The following is a 24,832-nucleotide window of genomic DNA, read 5'->3' on the forward strand; positions in this document are numbered from 1 at the left end:
TTTAAACCGACTGTCTGATAGGGTTTACAGTAAATCTTATGATCACAACTAGCCTAATTAACTTTAAACCACACTCACTGATGTGATGTGTAGGGTTTGTAAAACTAACCCTATAGTTGAGTATTTTTTGTACTTTACTTGAGTATTCCCAATCTCCAATACTTTTACTTACTACTCCACTACATCTCAGATCCAAATATTGTACTTTTACTCCACATTTATTTGACAGCTTTATAGTTACTAGTTATTTTGTAGATTACCCACTGCAGCCGTGTATTTTGGGCATTTGAAAACAGTCGATGCACAATGCGTCGCATTGTAGATCTGCTATTTATTTACATTTGAAAACTTGAAATGAGACATTCTGCATAATGAGCACTTTAAGTACATTTTGATACCAATACTTTTGTACTTTTACTCAAGTACATTTAGAATTCCAGACTTTTACTGCAGTATTGATTATTGGCCCTCAGATCTAGAGTTTGGGCCACTACGCGGCCCTCACACCTACGTCGTGACCAGATGTCAATGTTTTAGTTTTAGTATTTGAGTATGTGTGTGTCTTGAGCCGAATGTCAAACTCCCCCCAAAAATGTACATCATAAATTCTTCAACATACTGTCACAACAACTAAATACAGTTTTAATAACCGTCTACCAGGGGCAAGGCAATGGTTTTTGTTTAGTATATTTCAACAACAAGGCAATTCAATGTGCTTTACACAGAACATCAAGAAAAGGAAAGACAATTATACAATGACATTAGGATGCATGTAACAAAATAAGTACAAAATTGCAATACTTTGCACATATTTGGATATGGCCAAAGCCACCAAATACATATAATCTTGGGGTTCCTTGACATGGCAAAGTTCAAGCACCACTGATATGGCAACATATCAGTCATATGAAAATGGATTTAGAAGACATTTGTACTGTAGAACGGGCCTCTGGTCTTTATGGGTAAAAGATAGATTCCAGCGTCAGAGTGTTGAGAGGATGTCCACCATTACATGTCACTTCCTTTTATGCTTCTTGTTCCACTTGTCCAACTGCTGTCTGCGTTCCTTCAGCAGCTGCCACACTGTGACACCAGCACCTGAGAAGACAGTGACGACAAGTAAAGGCCTATTCATAGTCTGGTTTTTCGGTGCTGAGGTGACCACCGCTCCGGTGGTGAGGTGACCACCGCTCCGGTGGTGAGGTGACCACCGCTCCGGTGGTGAGGTGACCACCGCTCCGGTGCTGAGGTGACCACCGCTCCGGTGCTGAGGTGACCACCGCTCCGGTGGTGAGGTGACCACCGGAGCTGAAATAACGTTGAGCGGTGGTGAGTAAAAACAGAGAGAAGGGCTGGAGCGGTGGCGGTGGTTTGCTCCTCATTACGGCTCGTGACGTCATGTTGTAGTTCGGTGGTCACCTAACCACCGAAAAGCCAGACTATGTATGAGCCTTTAGTTAAACATCTCTATGTACTCCGTAACACAGAAACTGCTCGTGACAAAACGTTCCGTCATATAAGCTTTATTATTGATATCAAACCGGATCCGTGGTTTTGACAAAACGCCCGACGTTCGGAGGTCTTTTCTGATTGCCCGGTGATCCCGATTGGAACATTGACGCTTTCTAGAGCAAGGATGGCCTCATTTTAGCTCGCTAGCATTGACGCTAACTATTTAGCATCTAAAATGGATCACACTAAAACCAAGTAGATCCGGGTCGCCAGTTCAAGCGTTGGCATTTGCGTCCACCAGGTGGCAGTGATACGGTTTTAAGTGTATGCTTGTTTTCTCCCTCTCCACCTGATGGAGAGGTAATAAATCTAGGCTCTTTATAGAACAACAGTTCCCTCTTTGTCACGTGTTTCCAGTTCAAATGTGCTGCTGATCCAATCCAACAAAGCTAGAGAAAATAAATGTAAAACTTAACCCTACACAAGGGGTTAAGTTAACCCATTCTAGACTGGAACCCCTTTTGGTGTTTTAACTAAGCATTATTTAGCTATTGAAAAATAGCAGATCTACAAGCTCATTGCGCGCCACGAGTGGCACACTACGAGCTTGTAGGGTCTGCTATTTTTGAAAAATCGTGAAAATGTGGCACAAATCTTTGAATATATATTCTTTCAGAAGACGACTTTTTTTATTTCAACATCAAGCCTAAATGGGTTAAGTGTGTGTGTGTGTGTGCATGTGTCAGTGTGTGTGTCTCACCAACGGCGAGGATGGGTAGGTACATCTTCAGCAGCGTGTGCAGGGGGAAGCCAGGGACTCGGGCTGCAGGGTCAGCTGGGTGTATGTGCTACTGTTGCTGGACGACTCCAGGTAGGGCAGCGCCTGGTACACCGTGATTCCTGGACGCCACGTCACACACAATGTCAGCACAGCAGTTAGGATGTGACAAAATGTCTACTGCTACGTATAGTCTCGCGTATAGCCAGACAACTATTCCACAATCTCCGAATGCTATATGAAGTCTGGAACTACACTACACCGGAATCCAAGTAAGGAAGTTAGCTGCCATTTTAAAATAGGCTATCTTTACATTTTTATTGTGTCGTTTCCTTTTCTGCTAAGCAACAAGCTATATCAGGGGTGGGCAACTGGCGGCCCCCACATTCACTTAATGTGGCCCTCAGGTTAATGTCAGAATACCGATATAATATTGGTTTCAGCTGTTACTATTCCACGACATGCAAACATGACCCGCTGTTATTACTTCAGTCTAAATTAGTAGCTCATTGCTTCAACACAAGTATAATTAAAGGCATTTGAAATGACATAAAAATGTTAATTTTAGCAAAAATTCTAGATTTCAATTCTAATATAGCAAAAATAGCTCAAAACGTGTCGCAGCGCGACGTGTTTTGAGCTTGTAGATCGGCTATTTTTCCTACGACAGTAATATATGGCCCTAGGGAGTGAGTGTGGAAATATAGTGGCCCTGATCTCCATTGTCAAAGTTGCCCAGCCCTGAGCTATATGCTTGTGTGTGTGTGTGGGGGGGGGGGTCATCCCCCAGTTCAAATATGATTATTTTAGGGGTCCCCGGTTCAAATATGTTTTTTTTGGGGGGGGGTCACAGCCTCAAAAGTACCACTGATGATGTAAGAGCCGAGGCCGTCGTGTGACTATGATTAAATGATACTGAGTTATATATATATATATATAACAGTTTTTCTTTTAACTGTAATGCAACGTTTGTCATAAAACGGACACACACACATTTCCGTTTCCCGGGTCAGTTATCAGCTTCCTCTCACGCTTCCTGGCGTGTCGTCAGTAACGTCGTGTCCGTTCTGCCGAGTCATTTTCCTAGAGCTGTATACGCCGAGACACATTATTGTACAAACACGATTACCGTTTACATTCATGTCGAGTCACGTTTCACTGTCAGCGCTCAGTAGGACAAACACGATTACGGTTTACATTCATGTCGAGTCACGTTTCACTGTCAGCGCTCAGTAGGACAAACACGATTACGGTTTACATTCATGTCGAGTCGTGTTTCACTGTCAGCGCTCAGTAGGACAAACACGATTACTGTTTACATTCATGTCGAGTCACGTTTCACTGTCAGCGCTCAGTAGGACAAACACGATTACGGTTCACATTCATGTCGAGTCATGTTTCACTGTCAGCGCTCAGTAGGACAAACACGATTACGGTTTACATTCATGTCGAGTCACGTTTCACTGTCAGGACAACATGCTGCTGCTCGTCCGCTGTTCCTTCATGCTGGGACGTTTCAGGGTCATTTGCAGTGGTGGAACGTAACTAAGAACATTTGAAGAAGAAGAAGTACTGTATTTAACCCATTTTGACCTGAGATCAGATTCTAAAAATGTCTTCTACATCCTGACAGTTTTATGAAAAATCTATGTATGTCAGTCGTTCTTCGATTTTTCAAAAATAGCAGACCTACAAGCTCGTAGCGCGCCACTCGGTGGCGCGTTACAATTGAATTACTTTTTTGGCCAAATTGTCAAATATTACGTGAGAAAGAGTGTGATAATAGCCCATCTACAAGCTTATATTTTTAATGTGTATCTGTGGAACAGAGTCGAACTTCACTTGAAGAAAAATAGGGTTTCTGGATGAACAACACAGCAAAACTAAACACAACACAGCTCTCACAGTATAATCCAAGTGCACTCTATCCAGTCATATCTATCTGCACTTCCAAAACAAACGCATTTTTCACTGAAACTTTGGATAACTTGGATAAACGACAGTTTTGTGCACAAATGCTGAGTGCGTAGGCTCGCTCCTACCTTAGTGCATGATCCTATTTATCCTAAGTGTGTTAACCCATTCTGGGCGGGAACCCCTTTTGGTGTTTTAACTAAGCATTTTGTTATACTTTAGCTATTGAAAAATAGCAGATCTACAAGCTCATCGCGCGCCACCGAGTGGCGCGCTACGAGCTTGTAGGTCTGCTATTTTTGAAAACTCATGAAAATGTGGCGCAAATTTCGAATATATATTCTTTCACAGCGAACGTTTTTAGGTCAAATCTTTGCTTCTGGGCTCCTGGAACTACATTTTTTCAGATGAGGGTCAGCGGCCAATTACATATATTTTTGGGGGTCCTTGACATGAAAATGTTTGAGAACTACCGACATAGAAACATAGATTTTTCAGAAAACTGTCAGGACATTTGTAGAATCGTTACAATCGTTACAGGTCAAAATGGATTAAACAGTGACGTTTGAGTGAAAGTGTGTTTTCTAGTTTAGCGGTAGTACATTTTTTAAACGTTTTTTTTTGTGGCTTTCACCTTTTATTTTATATATTTTATGGAGGGACAGACAGTAGGCTGACAGGAAATGGGGAGAGAGATGGGGGGAAGACATGCAGTAAAGGCCGTCGGGATTGGGAGTCGAACCCGCGGCACACTGCCAGACTGGGTGCCTGGACCACTGAGCCATGGCCCAGGCCAGTAGTAGTACATTTTGCCATTGTTTTGCTGCTGTTAAATCCTGTTCTAAATCCTATTTCATTTGATTCATCAGGCATTTCTCGTAGTTTTTGGATTATCCATTGATTTGATTGAAATCTTTATTTGAATATGCAATTTAAAACAATATAAACAGAAACGACAGAATAAGTACAAAATAATAAAAAAAGCAAATTCAAAAGGAGTGGGAAGAAGCAAAGCTTATATCTCCCACCCCCTTTCCATCATCACCAAGCATCATTAATCATATACATAATCATACACAAACACACAAACACCCCCGCCCCCCCCCCCCCCCCCCCCCCACACGCGCACACACACACCTAGTGAAAACCTACACCCTCTTCATCCCTGTAGCTCATTAAAATCATGTCCTTGAGATTAAGTTTAAACATTTTCATGTTTGCACTTATTTTTAACTCCACCGTGAAACCATTCCATAACCTCACGCCAGAATTTGAAATACAAAAACCTTTTCTGGTTGTACGCCTAAATTGAACTTTAAAGTTGTGATTTGATTTTCCCCTTAAATTATAATCCCCCTCCTGGTCTCTAAATAGTTTTTGAATGTTACCTGGCAGTAACATATTGTTGGCTTTGTACATTATTTGTGCTGTTTGATAGTCTACAATGTTAATAAATTTGAGAAGTTTTGACTCTAAAAAAAGCTTGTTAGTATGCTCCTGATAACCCACATTGTGTATTATTCGTATTGCTCTTTTTTGAAGGGTTATTACTGGACCCAAAGATGTCTTGTAGTTATTTCCCCAAACCTCTACACAGTACTGCAAATAGGGCAGGACTAAGGAGCAATATAATGTGTGGAGTGATTTCTGGTCCAATACCTTCCTAGCTTTATTGATAACTGCAATACTTCTTGATATCTTGTTCTGTACATGTTTTATATGTGCCTTCCAGTTAATCTTTTCGTCGATGGTTACCCCCAGAAATTTTATTTCCTTAACTCTTTCAATTTCAATCCCATCAATTTTTACCTTTACTTGTGTGTTTGTCATGTTATTGCCAAATAACATTATTTTTGTCTTTTTCACGTTTAATGATAACCTGTTTCTGTCAAACCATAATTTTAATTTATTCATTTCTGTATTTATATCCTCCTGTAATTGAATTAAGTTATCTCCCGAGCAAAAAATATTTGTGTCATCCGCAAAAAGCACAAACTGTAATAAACTGGAAACTTCACACATATCATTCATGTACAGAATAAAGAATTGTGGACCCAATACTGACCCCTGGGGTACACCACAAGTAATGTCCAAACATGAAGAGGAACAATCACCCAGTTTCACAAACTGCTGTCTCCCATTTAAATAGCTTTTGACCCAATCAAGCACAACTCCCTTAATCCATATCTTTCCAGTTTTTTTATTAAAATGTCATGGTTGATTGTGTCAAATGCCTTTTTTAAATCAATAAATACTCCAATTGCATATTTCCATTTGCCGTGAAGGAAGGCGAGAAAAACTAAAACATCCGTGAATCCAAGGCTTCACAGGGTGAGTAATTTGACAATGAAAAAGTAATGATGGGGTAAAAGTATTGCTTTAACCCATTTTGGGCGGGAACCCCTTTTGGTGTTTTAAACAGGTTATAATTTAGCTATTGAAAAATAGCAGATCTACAAGCTCATAGCGCGCCACCGAGTGGCGCGCTACGAGCTTGTAGGTCTGCTATTTTTGAAAAGTCGTGAGGTGGCGCAAATCTTTGAATATATATTTCAGAGCGAACATTTTTAACTAAAATATTAGCTTCTGGGGGGGGGGGGTCCCTGGTACTACATATTTTGAGATGGGGGGGGTCCGTGGCCCAATAGAGATAATTCTGAGGGTCCTTGACATGAAAAAGGTTGAGCACCACCGACATAGAAACATGGGTTTTTCAGAAAACAGTTAGGATTTAGAAGCCTTTTTTTAATCGACCTCAGTCCAAAATGGGTTAAATGAATATGCAGTCAATTCATTCCCTGCCTGGCGCATGCATGCGCAGTCTAACGGCGCATGCATGCGCAGTCTAACGGCGCATGCATGCGCAGTCTAACGGCGCGTCGTACCTTCTGTAATGACGGAGACGACGTAGAGAGGGATCCACAGAGTGTAGCGAGCCCACAGCAGGCCAAAGGAGGGCATTCCCATCACGCAGAGGAGTTGGTGAGGATACCTGAACACAGGGGGCAACACACTCCATACATTACATACGTTTACGATACTTTGGAAAGAAATATTATGAACTAAATGCAGCGTTTTCCCTATGCATGCAACAGTGGCAGCCCCCCACTGTTACTGGTGGGGGGGGGCTTCATGTCGATCTCCCGACTGAATAATTGTGTCCTAATGTGTGATTTGTGCAACGGTGTCACCGGCGTCGTTTCCTAAGCGAACCCCCTCTTTGCAGCCATTGGTTGCCGTTTCTTGGTTGGAGACAAAAATCCTCTCTCCATCCACTACTACCGTTTCTTCGTATTGATATTATGTGGTATTCAAATTCTTATTCTAAACTTGGTGTCAGTGAAAAAGGAACGTCTCAGGTGCAGGCTACTAGTGACTGACTGGGCATTTTCTCACATGACCAAAACAATTCAGGATGGTAAAAAGAGTCTTTTACCATAACTTGTTTTGGTCACGTGTCTTTTAAAAAGAGTCATCATAGTAAAGAGTAATAGTAAAGTGACATGCACGATTGTCATACGCAGTTGAAATACATCAGAAAGATGACTACTCTTAATATGTCTTTTACCATCCTGACTTGTTTTGGTCATGTGAGAAAATGTCCACAGCTGTACTGCAGTCCATGTGATCGTGTTGATTGTTTTTTGTGGGTTGCGTATAAAGATTGGCGTTCCAGCGTGTTCGCTTTAGTGTGAAGAAGAGCCCTGTGTGCTCCAAACGTCACGCAGATCATTCTGGTACGATAAAAGAATCATCCGTCGCATACTCGCATTGCAGCGCTCGGTGTAAAAGCATCCGTCGCTTTGGAGCGCTCGGTGTGCGGAGCGTTTAATTTTGTTCCTTCCTGTTCGTTGCTCAGCAAACTTAAGGGTTGGGGATGTGCATGTTGTTGCTCTCTTTTCATATTGCTTTCATTGGCTCGTTTAACCCATTTTGACCTGAGATCAGATTCTAAAAATGTCTTCTACATCCTGACAGTTTTCTGAAAAAGCTATGTTTCTATGTCAGTCGTTCTTCGATTTTTCAAAAAATAGCAGACCTACAAGCTCGTAGTGCGCCACTCGGTGGCGCGCTATGAGCTTGTAGATCTGCTATTTTTCAATAGCTAAAGCATAACATAATGCTAACACCAAAAGGGGTTCCCGACTTCCTGCCCAGAATGGATTAAGCCTATCTACTAAAATAGCCTGTCTACAAGCTCTCAAGCACTACAGAGCTTGTAGATCGGGCTATTTTCACTGTGCAACATGCTGACTTCTATGGAATTCAAATGACTGAAATCTGTCGTGGCGACTGTAATCCATGTCGGGCCATTGATGGTCCACTGTCCATTTAGAAAAACACTGACTTCAGCTTTATGTTCACATCACTAAATGTTGACCAATGGACAGAATTGATTTTCCCCTCGCTCATTTTCTCTGAAACCACGACGCTGTCCGTGGTTTTGACCAAACATCCGATGTTCGGATCCTATATTTGTGAATTTTCACCGCATCGTGATCGCCATGTTACAGTTTCTGGCAAAAGATAAACATTGTGAGCTAATGCTCACTATTAGCCGTTTCTTCCTCTCTCTGTCTGCAAGGCCGGGAGACCAAACGTAAAAGGAGTAGTAATCCAGTCATTTCCGTCGGCAGAAGCCAACTACCTCCAATGACCACTAGGCGGCAGTCAAAGTGGATCAAGGACCACAGCAGAAAGGAGTTGGTACTAGGGCATTAGTAAATCCACTAGTCGACCTTGCTGGTACTAGTTGACTAGTTGATAAGAAAATATATATATATATATCCCCCCCCCTAACCCAGTCACCAATGTACACAGTTTTTAAATGTACAAATATTTATTTCCAAAAAAAGAAAAAAAGATTTTTTTACATAATAGAGGGTATGTGCCATAGAGTATATATATAATAGAGACTGAACTGGCGCGAAGCTCCGCCCCCCCAGCTATTCATGTCAGTGGAAGTTGCTCAGTGGCGTTTTGAAGCACCCGGAAGACTGCCGGAAGTCCCTCCCAGGACCTCAACTTTGAGGTCCTGAGTGACGTAGGGCAACTGAGCGCTCAACGTTAAAGCCCAGCTGCACGGGGTTTCCCGGTCATGAATCCACGGGTCCGCCTGTAGTCCCTCCTCCTACCACTAGGACCCAGAGCTTCAACGTTGGAAAGTCTGCCTGCCCCCTTGTGTCACACGCATACCCTCTATAGGTGGTTAAACAACTAGTCGACTAGTAACCTAGGCAACTAGTCAACTAGTAAAAATGACTAGAAGTGAATGCCCTAGTTCAGGGGTTCTCAACGTTTTTGGCCGGGGACCCCCGGAAATGCTTTGGCAATGTCTCGGGACCCCCGCCCCGCCCCCTCCCGACCCCCAATATAAATTGACTTCTACAATAACCTTAAACCATCTTGGGCGGGAACCCCTTTTGGTGTTTTAAGCATTGTTATAATTTAGCTATTGAAAAATAGCAGATCTACAAGCTCGTAGCGCGCCACCGAGTGGCGCGCTACGAGCTTGTAGGTCTGCTATTTTTGAAAAATCGTGAAAATAAAATTTAAAAAAAAATCTTTTTTTTTTTTCTTTTTTTGAAAATAATTTGGGGACCCCCTAAAATAATTTGGCGACCCCCCCCCCGAGGGGTCGCGACCCACGGGTTGAGAACCCCTGCCCTAGTTGGTACACACCTCAACAGGTCGAGGATGTTCCACAGCATGAACTGGACAAACACAATTGGACTGCTCTGCAGGTCTTCTAGGCCGATGATCACCAGGAACAGCAACAGGTTCCTCTCCACCACCTGCAAGGTGGAAAAGACAACACCGTATTCATTAACCCATTTTGGGCGGGAACCCCTTTGTGTTTTAACTCATCCATCGCCACTAGGGGGTGCCAAAAGGCCCAGACCGCCACCATGTGTTTTTCGTGTTATAAAACACGAAAAACACGTCCTTGGCTCCAGGACATCATGAAAAAGAAGTTAAATAAGTCATTGGCGATGGATGAGTTAAACATTATATTTTAGCTATTGAAAAATAGCAGATCTACAAGCTCGTAGCGTGGCACCGAGTGCCGCGCTACGAGCTTGTAGGTCTGCTATTTTTGAAAAATCGTGAAAATGTGCCTCAAATCTTTGAATATATATTCTTTCAGAGTTTCAGTTTTAAACTCAAATCTTTGCTTCTGGGGGGGGGGGGGGGGGGGGGGGTCCCTGGAACAACATATTTTCAGATGGGGGGGGTCGGCGGCATATTACATACAATTTTTGGGATCCTTGACATGAAATATTGAGAACCACTGAGAAAAAAATACATTTTAAAAAAGTTTTTTTTTTTTAAATTTCGACATCAGGCCTAAATGGGTTAAGTAAAAACATTTAGTACTTTTTCCACCACTGCTGTATCACACTTGGACCAGGCTTTAAAGACTGTCTCTTAAGGAGGACAGGGTATAGACCATACACACTTGGACCAGGCTCTTAAGGAGGACAGGGTTTTACACAGATCAATACACACTTGGACCAGGCGAGGTATGAGCCTGCTCTTCTCGATCTCGTCAGCGATGTGGTAGAGCTCCAACACGGACAGCAGCTGGCAGAGAGTCATCACCACCCCGACGGCATAGAAGGTGTCTGCCAACGCGCCTGCAAAACAACGACAACAACAACATGAATGAACCAGGAACACGGCCTGCGTGCCCGAAACGCGTTCGTTTCTCTAGACTGCTCATGCTGCTTGTGATGAAATGAAGAAACTCAAACTTTATTAACTCTTTGAGAGTTTCAAGGATTTCTATATAGTTTTTAGACTTCTCTATGGCAGAATGGCGTTTTTGAATGATTTATTGAAAATTCTCTGTTGTGAATGTGTGACAACGAAAGACCTTCAGAGAAAGCTTGGCTTGTCTGCTTCCAGGAAAAAAATGAACTGAGTTGATAAAATGTTTAGTTTTTGTGTTGGAAGCCATTTAAAAGAGCCTGCATTTACACTGGGTAGTGTTTCTAGGACAACAAAAAAAGTTATGCCCGGTTGAAGTTTTATTTTCTAAATAACTTTTTTTCTGCTGGGCGTACATAGCCATGCAATATCTCATTTTAAAGGGTGAGTTGTCTAGTTCAATTAAAATAAAATAAAAAGTTTCTCACATGTACCACTGTAGATATTTTGCCATCTATAAATAGCATGGTCAGTCATGATCAATCTGACCTATCCAGCTAAAAGTCCCCCTAGCTCTGAAATGGAACATCATATAAACTCAATTCTTTTTTGGGGTAAAATTAGACATTCTAACGCACATTTTGATATATACCATGTTTACATAGTCTTACCAGTACCGTGTCTATTCATGCATGTATCTCAAAAACCTGTTGTGAAAAAACAGTTTGGATAAAAAACACATCCAAGGACATTGTTTTGATATGACTTTGTGCCCATGATATGTATCAAAATATAGACTTGAATGTATACTGTATTATAACAAAAAAATTGGGTTCTTACCATCTACCGTTACAGAGTAAATCACAGTTGAAACTCGCTTAGTCAAACCATAAACCTCAGAATAGTGAACAAAATAGCCATGACAGGTCTAACTCATTGTAAAAGCTTGTCTTTTATTTTTTATGACTACTAACATAATACAATTATAATAAATAATACAGAAAATAAATAGGCCTACATACAAAACAGTTGTCCCCAAACTCCCCAGTGTCCCCAAACCACTGCATTCCAGTTGTTCTTGACGGTGTGTGTGTGTGTGTAGGCTAAATTTAAAAAAAACAACAACTGAAATGAATGAATGCATCCGGTTCAGTGTCGGAGAACTCCATCGCAGTCTTGACTCTTCGTCTTCATCATCCTCCTCCTCCTCCTCCTCATCTGATGCCAGTTCTAAATATATAAAAATAAACATTTAGCTGTAGTCAGCCCGGCCAATAGCCAGTTGGGGGGGGGGGGGACGTAGGCTATCTGACATCATCGTCATCATCATCATCACACGGAGACACACTAAACAATGTACAGTCATGACTGTATACAATATACAATGAATGCAATTATCATGCAAGCTCAGACGTCAATGAAACGTCATACAGATCTTATATAATACGCTACTGTTAGCTTCACTCCCCGTCCCCCCTCCGATCCTTGTAGCAAGGATCGAAGTAGCCCCATATGTGCCCTCTCCCTACGCTCATTCTGTAGCTCCGAGATGAGCTACAGAATGAGCGTAGGGAGAGGGCACATATGGGGCTAGGATCGAAGCAACCACGCGTTGCTTCAGTAAACGATGCATGTTTGTTCTCCGTCTTTGTAGACAGTAAATAAAAGGAGCGAACATTACTCTAAAGATCAGATCGCCTATAAGGCACGCTACAATAGAAAATACTTGTACTGCCATGCGTGCATGCCTGCTACGATACATTTGTACTGCACCAACCAACCGATCGACACCAACCCCCCCTCCAGCCATTATCCAGCACCAATGCACCGACCAACACCATTAGCCAGCACCTTTGGTGCTGGCTAATGGCTGGGGGCCATCGTGGTGAGTCATTCTGGCGTCATGATCTGACTAGTAGTAGTAATTATCCAAGCATCTATTTGTAGCGATCATCTTATGATTTCTGATCACTATAGAAGGGCATTTTCTACAATAAGATTACCTCAAAACATTCCGGGTTGATCGTCTTCTTCAATGGTTTCCCGGTATAGCTCATCGGACGACGATGGGGAGACAATGAAAAAAGGAGGGAGGGAGCAGCGAGTCTCGCTGTAAGCACTGGACCAGGGCTACTCCGCCTGGAGAAGGCGACTGGGACGCGTATGGATCAATACTACTACCACAAAACTCGCTCAAATAAATAGTACTGCTTTCAACTTTTTCTGCTAGAAAATCGCTCGGGCGAGACGGCAAAACAGGCAACAATGAAAACTATGAAGACTCCCTCTGCCCCCACTGTTTACAGGGGGTGGGACCAGCTTCCAATGGCAACACGTACACGTGTGTCACGTGACACGGGTTTTCTGGGTAATGTAGTTGGAATATAAGCTCAGGAATTTAAACAGCGCTTCGGAGCATATTAATATGTTTAGATTAATCAAAAAAGAGAAAGACGCCAATTGGCGTCATTGCTCATTTACGGAATTCTGATGAAGACGCCAATTGGCGTCTTTGCTCTTCTAAGGGTTAAGAGAGTCGCGAATACAAGCGGCCAAAATGAGTTTTCTTTCGACGGGTGGCTGGCATCTCCCTTAAAGATAGGGTGAGAAGTTCAGTCACACGAGAGAGAACCGCTGCTCCTTCGCCAGGAGCCAGCTGAGGTGGTTCGGGCATCTGGTCCTCCCTAGGGAGGTCCTCGACGCACGTCCCACTGGGAGGAGACCCCGGGGCAGACCAAGGCGCAGTTGGAGGAAACACATCGACTCACTGGCCTTGGAATGTCTCGGAATCCCCCAGGAGGAAGTCACTAATGTTGCTCTGGAGAGGGAAGTCTGGAGCACTCTGGTGGAGCTGTTGCCCCCGCGACCCGACTACGGATAAGCGGTTGAAGATGGATGGATATTCCCCTTTTTCCATTGATCTTCAAGAATCTGCACCCATCAGCTACAGAGACTCAACTTGACTCCCTGAGTAGAGAGCGCCTTCACCTATGACGGTTTTGTTGTTCTGAACCAGGAACACTACATGTCTGTAAAGCTCTCAATAGTCTCGCACCCAACTACCTCCATGACTACCTGCATAGTCCCAAACCTTCCTACCTCCATTGACTGCCTGCCTAGATATGTCCCTGACTGCCTGTCTAGATATGTCCCAAACCTTCCTACCTCTATGACTGCCTGTCTAGATATGTCCCAAACCTTCCTACCTCTGACTGCCTGCCTAGATATGTCCCTGACTGCCTGTCTAGATATGTCCCAGACCTTCCTACCTCTGACTGCCTGCCTAGATATGTCCCTGACTGCCTGTCTAGATATGTCCCAAACCTTCCTACCTCCATTGACTGCCTGCCTAGATATGTCCCTGACTGCCTGTCTAGATATGTCCCAAACCTTCCTACCTCTATGACTGCCTGTCTAGATATGTCCCAAACCTTCCTACCTCTATGACTGCCTGTCTAGATACAGATTCCCCCGAAATACCAGTATGTGTGTCCCAAGGAAGAATGTCTCACCTCGACCAAAGGAGAGGATCCTGGCGGTCATGTTTGCCAGCAGCCATGTGTGTCCACAGAACTGGAACAGGTTGTATGTGAACGAGTACGCACACCTGATGCTGAGCCTGTAGTGTGGAGACAAAACAAACAATGCGTGGATTAAAGCTAAATGAAATGTCACCGCTGGAAAAAAATGCCAAAATGTGCCATTTGTGAAACGGTGCGAAAGGCCCCACCCACACTAGCACCGTTTTGCTAAACAATCAACACAATAGAGGGTATGTGCATGCATAAAGTGATAGGACTTTTCTGTTTGGATGTATGGACCGTCAACGCCAGAAAGTAGTTTTTTTTGCCACTAACAGTTAGGCGTTCTTCATAACTTCCGGGTATGATGATGTCACGCGCATACCCTCTACAGGTATATGTAAAATGATGATGTTTTAGTAATATTGTTTCTGCTGTTCTACATACTGCTGTGTGTGTGTATGTGTGTGTGTGTGGCTGGTAAAAATATGACTGTCATTTTGGGCTGGTTTCCTTTCTTTATATGTTGATTTCCTGTGTTTTATAGAAGTGTATATTTGTACGTCGTTCTGATGAATTGAAAATGGTGGACCCTGTTGTAAATAAGTGTAACGCTTAATCATGGATGGTCCACAGAGTAACCGTTTTTGTATTGACTTGTGCTTTCGTCTGAAATGTACCCATTCTTCATACTGTGAAATAAAAACATTCAATGAATCAAATGCTCTAAATCGTAAAAAATAATAACCGAAAATAGCCTGTCTACAATTTCTCAATGCATGACGCATTGAGAGCTTGTAGATCGGCTATTCTCGCTGCACTACATGCCTCCTTAGGATACATGCTGGTGTCTATGGAATCCAAATGACTGCAATCAGTCGTGGCGACTGACGACTTTAAACCATGCATACACAGTTAGGCATGTAACGATATATCATGAATCGAAAATCGATAAACTGGTAACAATTTACATCACGATAAAATCGCAATTTGAATCATGGTGCAAACAGAGGGCACGTAAAAAAAGAAAATACAGGATCTTTGTAATATAATTGATTTTTTTTTTTTTTAAGTAATTTGCTACTGTATTGAAAAGAGTATAAGAGAAGAACATTAAAAGAGAAAGGAAATACTGGATATGTCTAAGAGAAATAATGATAAGATAAATGATAAGATAGTTCATTATTATTATTATACTAGTCCATACCAAATCCCTACCCCTCTATCTCACTCATCATGCATGATTCACATCACAATCACATTGACATTACCCTCCAACTAATTCATTGGAACACCACGCCCTGACCTATGTAGCCAAACATTCCTAGTGTGTGCATCGGGAAATGTTGCAACCCATAATGTTTTGCTGTGGTCACTGCACGGTAAAGCCCGCAGCGCTCAGAACGTGTACGAATGCAAATTATAAAGGTGCTTATCCGCTTGACGAGCGGCGTGTTTCACCGGATGCACTAACGCCAATAGAGAACTGGATCCCGACAAAATATCGGTCACAGACGGGATTAAAACACTTCTACGTTGAAAACGACGGGCTAATACATTATACAAGCACCCCGTAGGCCTCTCTAACGTTTGGGGAAACAGGGTAAGCATCTTATATTTTTGCAGTTTGTACATGTTCGGAGCTATAAGGACTCCGCTGGTGTCCCCGCAGTGACCACAGGGGCGAGAGCGCCAACATCTCTCGTAGATATGAACATGTCAACTCAAAATCGATCAAATACATCTACGAGACGAGAGTCTTTGAGGCTATTTTCCCGACATGTCATGACGTTTTTAACTCATTGTTGTTGTAAACAACGCATTAGCTTAAGCTATCATCGAGGTACTAAACAGTAAACATATTTTCCAAGACTTACCTACTCATTTTTGTTATTATTATTTCAGAGCGAAATCACCACAAAAAGCTGCAAAAAAACGGTGTTTTCCGTCCCTTCCTTTATTAATCACAGCATTGTGTTAACTTCTAGAAAGAAGAAGTCCTGCTCGAGCTCCACATCATCTGACTGAACGAAACAAGTAAATGTTTGACTTATAGTTTGTGAGCAGTGAACGATGCATCACACACACAGCAAACGGACAGTTAGCGGGTCGGCTGAGCTCTTTTAGGTTACTTTCTGTCTGTTCTGAGCCGTTCAACTGTGTTCCGCGACGCGTCACAGACAGTGGAGAGATTGTTGACACCCATCCGAGAGGAGGCGTGCCTGACCCGGGGTGGGGAGTAGAGGAGCTCCCCTCCCTCCGTCACAGAGAGCCTGAGGTGGAGGTGTTGTTTTAGGGCACGTATTAATATTATGCTTCCTAACAGTAGCTCGGGAGTCGGGGGTTACCCATTTGTGGGTCACCGGTCACGGACACAATTCCCCTCCCCTTTGTTTCCTACATTTGAATTATTTCAAAACATTTTCAAAAAGGAATGAATGATTTTTTTCCATAAACAAATGAAAAGGTAATTATAGTGGGGGCAGTAATAGTTCAAATAGAATGTCTGCTATTTTTTGAGTGGTGTAAACCACTCCAACAACTGGCTTTGTACCCGTGTCTGTTCGTACCAAAAAAAATGTACCCGTGTCTGTTCGTACCAAAAAAAATCACACCCGTGTGAACTGGGTGACCATAGCAACCCTGCTCATTTTTTGAGCACAGACAGACAGACAGACAGACAGACAGACTAACAAAGCCAGTTGTAGGATGTTTACACCACTCAAAAATCACACCCGTGTGAACTGAGTGGTGTAAGGTATTATATAGCCTGATCAGCTGTGGTCTGACGTAATGTCTGACGTAATGAAATCACACCTGTGTGAACTGAGTGACCATAGCAACCATGCTCATTTTTTTGGTACGAACAAACACGTGGACACGTAAACTAACAAAGCCAGTTGTTGGAGTGGTTTACACCACTCAAAAATGAGCATGGTTGCTATGGTCACCCAGTTCACACGGGTGTGATTTCATTACGTCAGACATTACGTCAGACCACAGCTGATCAGTCTATATAAGACCTTACACCACTCAGTTCACACGGGTGTGATTTTTTAAATATTGATTGATTGATTGATTGATTGATTGATTGATACAGTTTGCAGAATTACAGTACATTTCAAGTACAACTCAATGCAAAAACTGTTAACTGTGAGTGGACGACACCATATAAAGCATGGGTTTTCAACTGGTGGTCCGAGGACCACTGGTGGTCCGTGAAGGTATGGCATGTGGTCCCTGACCATGCATTTAGTACGTAGGAAAGTATTCTGTAGGCGTACGATGACGCGTCAATGTTGTCAGTTACTGGGAAGTCGGAACTTCCACAGAAAAAAATTCAAGGGAAAGTAGGTATACCGGATTGCCTGGTTGAAATATGAGAAATATGCCCATATACTCAATGTAATGTCTGCTCACTGCTCGTCATGCATATCTTAAGATGCAATGAACAGCATCATGAGTTTAATATGGAAGGTTAATTTCCCCCCACACCCCCACGCCCATATCCCCCTCCTCCCAACACAACAGTGGTCCCCAGGTTGATTCTCAGTCAGGGTGGTGGTCCCTGGTTCATAATCAGTTGAAAACACCTGCCATAAATAATGTAAGTGCATTACACTTGTTTACAATGCGGCCCACCATTTTCAATTAATCAAAACATTTAGAGACGTACGAATAAGTCGAATATACACTTCTATATAGCCAAGAACAGGAAATCATCATAGCCAACGTATAGGCCCAAGCCGCCCAAATGTTGTGAAAGTGATGCTACATGCTTTTACCATGGGGGACCTGTGTGTGTGTGTGTGTGTGTGTGTGTGTGTGTGTGTGTGTGTGTGTGTGTGTGTGTGTGTGTGTGTGTGTGTGCGTGTGCGTGTGCGCGCACGTCTATTTTTTTAGGCCTATATAAAAAGAAGAAGAAAGATTCAAGGCCTGAAATTAGCAATATGTATGTGGAAATATCTGTTTAGAAATATCTGTAAAAAGTTGCATTTGCCCACAGCTGATATGATTATGAAGCCTTTCTCCCTTTCCCATCACCTCCTCTAGGGAGGAGGCGCCCCCTAGTGGGAATGGGCTTCATTGATTGATTGATTGATTCTAATGATTATTTCCTGCATTCATGCATTGAGTGTGTATCTACACATGTGACATGCATCATACATATTCAATCATACATACATTTATTTTTGACATCTCCAAATGTAAAGATACTTCATATGAACATAATGAACAGCTTCAGGACTTAGGCTGAGCTCACACGGTTAATGCGTTGGATGAATGTGGTGTAGTGTCATGGCCGCCCCAATGCATTTCCAATGGAGGTCACATGGTTTGACACAACATTGTGTTGTATGAGGGGGAGGGGCGCAGTCGAAACACAGCTGAAAGCCATACAACAGACCATGTGACCTCCATTGGAAATGCATTGGGGGCGGCCATGACACTCACAACAAAAATCAGTGTTGCGACCGTGTGAGTGAGGCCTAAAACAACAGATCAGACACGTTATCTTTTCACACTGTGAGTTTCCCTGCCCACATCCCTGTTTTTTTTTTCTACAGGCAGGTGTTCGGGCCTCTATACCCCATTATACAACAGGTTGTTTCGAGGAAGCAATCTGATTGGTTGCTTTCTATAGCCGTGCTTAAACCACGATAATGGTGCGGCTAATCAAAACAAATAATTCAACCGTGCTTTTCTCTCAGAGTGCAGCATAGTCGGTGGCTAGGCTATAGCTATATAGTTTCTTGGGACATTTGTGGTCGTAGTGGCTACATCTGTCATTGAAAAAAATATATTTGTATGCGATTATCTTAGTTTTAAGGGTAACTGTTGTATAATTGCAATATTACACTCGAGGGTGTTCTTTATCGTCATTAATGCACTTATCTGCGATACCTTTCGGAACTACGGCACCGCAGGCGTGCATTAATGGCGATAAAGAACACCCTCTCGTGTAATATTGCTTAAATGAATGGTCATGATGCCATACATATGTTAAAAGACCTACAAGAAACAATTAAGTCATAAAGGTACACTGTAGAAATAGATGGGGCTGAGCATGAAATCATTGAGCTCCAAAAGAAAGACAATATAGACTTTGCAATGCATCACAATGTGGTGTGTTGCGACTTATGAGCTTGTAGGTCAGCTTTTATTTTTATTTTTTGGTATGCGCCGACAACCATATGACAAAGTATAGCCCAGCCCTTATGGTGTGGAATACATTCCAATGTTTTTGTCTTGCTAATAAACACATGCTATGGAAAAAAGTAAAAAAAACAACATGACAAATACAGTAAAATGTATTCATATTTATTAAACTTTCATACTGCACACATTCACTGTACATTTATTTGCACGACATTACATTGTCTTCTAATACGGCAGCAGATCAGGCGAACCATCATGATTAAATAAACCTATAGCTATTTTCAGGGACCTTTCTTTTAAAATGTCATCTCTGACTAAAACCCATCAGAAGTCGTGCGTGCATGTCTTCACGATGCACTTAGTGTTCCGTTCGTTCCACATCTTTTCATTCCAAAAACTCTCGACTGTAATTCGACCTTTTCGTCATCCGTCACATCAACTTTCCCGTACCTTTATTAAACCTTTCTGTCTGCCTTCCTTGTAAGTTCACATAGACCAGCTTTAGCTTTAGCCCATTTTGGGCGGGAACCCCTTTTGGTGTTATAGCATCATGTCATGCTTTAGCTATTGAAAAATAGCAAGCTCGTAGCGCGCCACCGAGTGGCGCGCTACGAGCTTGTAGGTCTGCTATTTTTGAAAAATCGAAGAACGACTGACATAGAAACATAGCTTTTTCAGAAAACTGTCTGGATGTAGAAGACATTTTTAGAATCTGATCTCAGGTCAGAATGGGTTTTAAAGGGTATAGTTCAACCCAATTCAAGGCTTCATGGGGTGTGTAGTAAATGAATTCAAGGCGCTTCATGTCATGTGTATTTGATAGAAAACAGGTAATTTTTGGGGTGAACTCCCATTTTGACCTGAGATCAGATTCTAAAAATGTCTACATCCTGACAGTTTTCTGAAAAAGCTATGTTTCTATGTCAGTGGTTCTTCGATTTTTCAAAAATAGCAGATCTACAAGCTCATAGCGCGCCACTCGGTGGCGCGCTACGAGCTTGTAGATCTGCTATTTTTCAATAGCTAAAGCATAACATAATGCTAACACCAAAAGGGATTCCCGCCCAAAATGGGTTAAGACTGGCATTCCATATCATGTCCCACTTAGTGTAAACGCTACAGTTGAAAAAATGACAGTAACTGTCATAGTGGAGTCATTACAACTTTATCAAAATGTTGATGCTTATCATAACATGATATACGGTACATATTTTTTTACTACTGAGTAAACATATTATTCTGTCTGGGTTCAGATAACATTTAATTTACATAAGTTTCCATACATATTGATGGAATATGGCAGTGGTTATCAACTCTTTTCATATCAAGTTCCATTATTTATTCGGCATTTGAGCCACAGACCACCATTTGATGAGATTCAGTACCGTCCTAAAGTCGGCTCTTCGGTGCTACTGAAAATTTCTGACGAGCCGAAATCATTTCGGCACTACAGCGCCGAAACAGCTAGGAGTATGAATCGGCCCTTAGCCTTTCAGACCCAAGTCTTTTTGTCCACAATTCCATGCTATATTGATGTGGTACCATAGGAGAGACAACAGACAAACCTTGATCAAAATAACAATTCTTCTACATTCTCTAATTTCATACACTTCTTCTAAATAAGTCTTAAGAGCTTAAAACGAAACCAAATCGACCCGTAAGGGTCCATTTGGTTTCATGTTACACTCATTTTTTTATACTCTCATGAGTTGAAGACATATTGGGGTCCATTTGGTTACCAACTCTCCATTTAGCTGGGGACACCACCGCCCACCCCTTTTTTCCCCCTCACTGTATATGTTTCTTTTCCCTTTTTACCTCCTTTATGATGAATTCCTGTTCTGTCTATAGAAGTGTCTATTTGTACGTCTCTAAATGTTTTGATGATTTGAACATGGTGGACCCTATTGGAAACAAGTGTAATGCTTAATTGGGTCGTCCACTCACAGTTAACAGCCTTTGTATTGAGTTTGTGCTTGAAATGTACTGTAATTCTGCAAACTGTTAATAAATTCTTCAATCAATCAATCAATCAATCAATCAATCAATCAATCAATCAATCAATCAAGACAACCTGGAACCCCCTCAAGGACCACTAGAAGTTTGAGAACCACTGGAATATGAATGGCATAGTTACATCTCCAGTAAAAAAAAAAACTACTCACAGTAAATCTGTGCTTCAGCTTCAAAAGGAACAACAACACACAGACCCGAGCATTACAAATAAAGTTCCACACAATATTAAAATAACAATTATGTCCTTCCTCTATTCCATAAAGGAAAATAAATAAATAAATACACGTGATGTTCTCGATACACCTTCAGGAGCGTTGTGAAAGGCCTTGAGCAGATCACTTTTACCATTCATGTTGAGGACGGTCTACTCGTACGCGATCAAAACGGTGCTCCTCATCATCGAATCCTCTTGAACGTGGCAGCGTGCGCGCGCGGGTATATCATATTGATTTTGTCTATATACGGTTTGTTTGCCAACGCAGCTGCTTTTGAACTTTATCTGGGCACTATAGGCATGTAATGATTCACTCAACTCAACGATATGATTCGCATCACGATACTAGGTTCACGATATGATTATTTTCACAATCTTTCACAACCGAAAAATCTTTTATAATTGTATTATTTCTCTTACACAAATCCAGTATTTTCTTTCTTTAAATGTTCTTCTTATCCTCAATTGCAATACAGTAGCAAATGACAGAAAACGTACATACATCCTACAGGGCACGTTTTATAGGATTTGAAAACCTTGTGAATCGGGTCATTCTGCAAAACGAGTACGTTCTACTTTTGGTGCTTGAAGTACATTTTGATGGCAAATACTTGTGTACTTTCACTCAAGTAGATTTGGAATTCCGGACCTTTATACTTGTAAGGCCTCACTCAGACCTTTACTGCATTGCTGTATGCTGTATGCCGCCCCAATGCATTTCCAATGGAAGTCACATGGTTTGTAGTCCACATTGTGGACTACAAGCTGTTGTATGGCTTTCGGCTGTGTTTCGACTGCGCCCCTCCCCCTCATACAACACAAATGTTGTGTCAAACCATGTGACTCCCATTGGAAATGCATTGGGGCGGCCATGACACTACACAACATTCATCCAACAAGCATACAGCAATGCAGTAAAGGTCTGAGTGAGGCCTAACGAGTATTTCACCATTGCAGTATTTATACTTTTACTTAAGTAAAACATTTGAGTACTTCTACTAGCCCCTGTGCAGTTGTTACTGTCAGTGACTGCGGGCTTTATATTTGGAACGGTGTTTTGACAGCTGGACAGGCAGACAGGCTCCACAGCGGTATACAACACACTGACAACATCAAGCCCGTGTTGTTGCAATACGTCCGTCTTTCTGTAAAGCAGTGGTTTTCAACCCTGTTCTCATATTATTAAGGTCCATTATTTATTCAGCATGTGTGCCACAGACCACCATTTGATGAGATTTATCCTTCAAATCCAAAACTAAAGAATAGTATTCGTTGTATAATATTTTGTGCACAATTCCACTCTGTATTGATGTGGTACCATAGGAGAGACAACATGCAAACGTTGATCAAAATAACAATTATTTTACATACTCTAATTGTGCATAGACTTCTTTTAATTTTACTCGTAGGAGCCTAAATTGAAACCAAATGGACCCTGCAGGTCCCTACACACCGGGCGCGATTTTTAGCGGCGTTTCTCCATCGGTTTTCCGAAAAACGTGTCCAGTGTGCAACCACCTTTACGGGTCTATAACTTAGAGAGTGTGCAAATGGTGTCCAATGCACGTCAAACTGGTCCTTGAAATTAAAATCGCTGAGAATCAGTGCTAGAGCCGTAAGCATCTTCTCTTATGGGTTCCCTGGTGGCATATCTTTTCAAATGGGGGTCTGCGGCTTTGTAGATCTGCTATTATTGAAACATTGTATAAACGTGTTAACATTTTGAATATATATTCTTTCATAGGCGAACGTTTTTTAACTCAAATCTTTGCTTCTGGGGGGCGGGGTCCCTGGAACAACATATTTTCAGATGGGGGTCGGTGGCCAAATACATATAATTTCCTTGACATGAAACAGTTTGAGAACCACTGACATATAGAAACAAAGAAAAAAAAGAAAATGTTAGAATTTAGAAGACATCTGATCTCAGGTCTCAATGGGTTAAGAAGTCTTCAGATGATGGGTGGGCCGCGGACACTTATAATGTCCAAGTGGGCCCTGACCCTGAAAAGGTTGAGAACCACATGCTCAGGTCTACAACATATCTTTTTTTTTACTACTAAAAAAAACATCAAACTGATTTAAAATACAAAACAGCCGTGGCAATCTTACTCTTGTTGATAGAATACATTTAAATGTTGATTATTTAATATTGAAAAGTTGATCCTGTTTGTCAATGTTTAACACTAGGTGTTCATTGGTGTGTCTTTACTTTACTGTTACCCATTAAAACCAGGAAAGCATCTGTGTCATTTTAGATTTTAGCCATTTTAACCTGGTTACCTGTTTTATACTTGGTCTTTTAAAAAAAATAGCAAATCTACAGGCTCATATAGCGCTTGTAGATCTGCAATTGTTTTGAAACATTGCTTTTTTGTTTTGTTTTTTAAATCTTTGAATATATATATTTTATTTTTAAAGCGGACATTTTTAACTCAATCCCCCCTTCTGGGGGTCCCTGGAACAAAATAGTTTGAGATGGGGAGGTCCGCGGCCAAATACATTATATTTTTGGAAGTCCTTGACATGAAAAGGTTTGAGCACCACTGACATGGCAACACACGTTTTTCAGAAACTGTCCAGCAGTTCCACCATTTTGCAAACCGTGTTTCAGAATAGTACAAAAATATCCTACATAATATTATTACTTCAATGCAAAGCAACCTGGACTGGACTGGCTGACTGGCTGACTGGCTGGCTGGCTGGCTGGCTGACTGACTGGCTGGCTGGCTGACTGGCTGACTGACTGGCTGACTGACTGACTGACTGACTGACTGGCTGGTTGGCTGGCTGGCTGGCTGGCTGACTGGCTGACTGGCTGACTGGCTGGCTGGCTGACTGGCTGACTGGCTGGCTGGCTGGCTGACTGACTGGCTGACTGACTGGCTGACTGGCTGGCTGACTGACTGACTGACTGACTGACTGACTGACTGACTGGCTGGCTGGCTGACTGACTGACTGGCTGGCTGGCTGACTGACGGACGAGGTGGATGTAGTTGTGTCATGCAATCACGTGGAAGTCATTTCAGGCAACCTCCGAAATGGCAACCCGTAATTGTTTATTGCGTTTTAAAAATAGATTTTCTTAAACGCTGTCCTCGATAACAGCGCGGTTAAGTGTGACGC

General features: G+C 42.1%; 1 protein-coding gene across 2 annotated transcripts; it reads right to left on the reverse strand.

The window, feature by feature from the left end:
- Positions 1-671: 671 nt before the first annotated feature.
- Positions 672-16,553, reverse strand: LOC306914106 (very-long-chain (3R)-3-hydroxyacyl-CoA dehydratase 4-like). Of its 2 annotated transcripts, none has more exons than XM_079491026.1 (7): positions 16,198-16,553; positions 14,308-14,414; positions 10,655-10,782; positions 9,827-9,939; positions 7,030-7,136; positions 2,213-2,352; positions 672-1,098 (listed from the first exon to the last, which is right to left on the reverse strand). In XM_079491026.1, the coding sequence occupies exons 2-6, from the start codon at positions 14,336-14,338 to the stop codon at positions 2,240-2,242; spliced, it is 492 nt and encodes a 163-aa protein (XP_079347152.1). In that variant the 5' UTR covers positions 14,339-14,414; positions 16,198-16,553; the 3' UTR covers positions 672-1,098; positions 2,213-2,239. The 2 variants fall into 2 exon arrangements, with proteins under 2 accessions (XP_079347152.1, XP_079347151.1); XM_079491025.1 differs by having other exon boundaries at positions 16,194-16,553.
- Positions 16,554-24,832: the final 8,279 nt, after the last annotated feature.

The sequence above is a fragment of the Electrona antarctica genome (genome assembly GCF_951216825.1).
Source record: "Electrona antarctica genome assembly, chromosome: 21".
NCBI lineage: Eukaryota > Metazoa > Chordata > Actinopteri > Myctophiformes > Myctophidae > Electrona > Electrona antarctica.

Excerpts from the sequence above, each read along its gene's own strand:
- LOC306914106 (XM_079491025.1), bottom strand. Across the intron at positions 7,137-9,826 it reads AACATCCTCGACCTGTTGAG|GTATCCTCACCAACTCCTCT; the intron begins GTGTGTACCAAC and ends CCCTGTGTTCAG. Across the intron at positions 2,353-7,029 it reads CGTCTCCGTCATTACAGAAG|GAATCACGGTGTACCAGGCG; the intron begins GTACGACGCGCC and ends CGTGGCGTCCAG.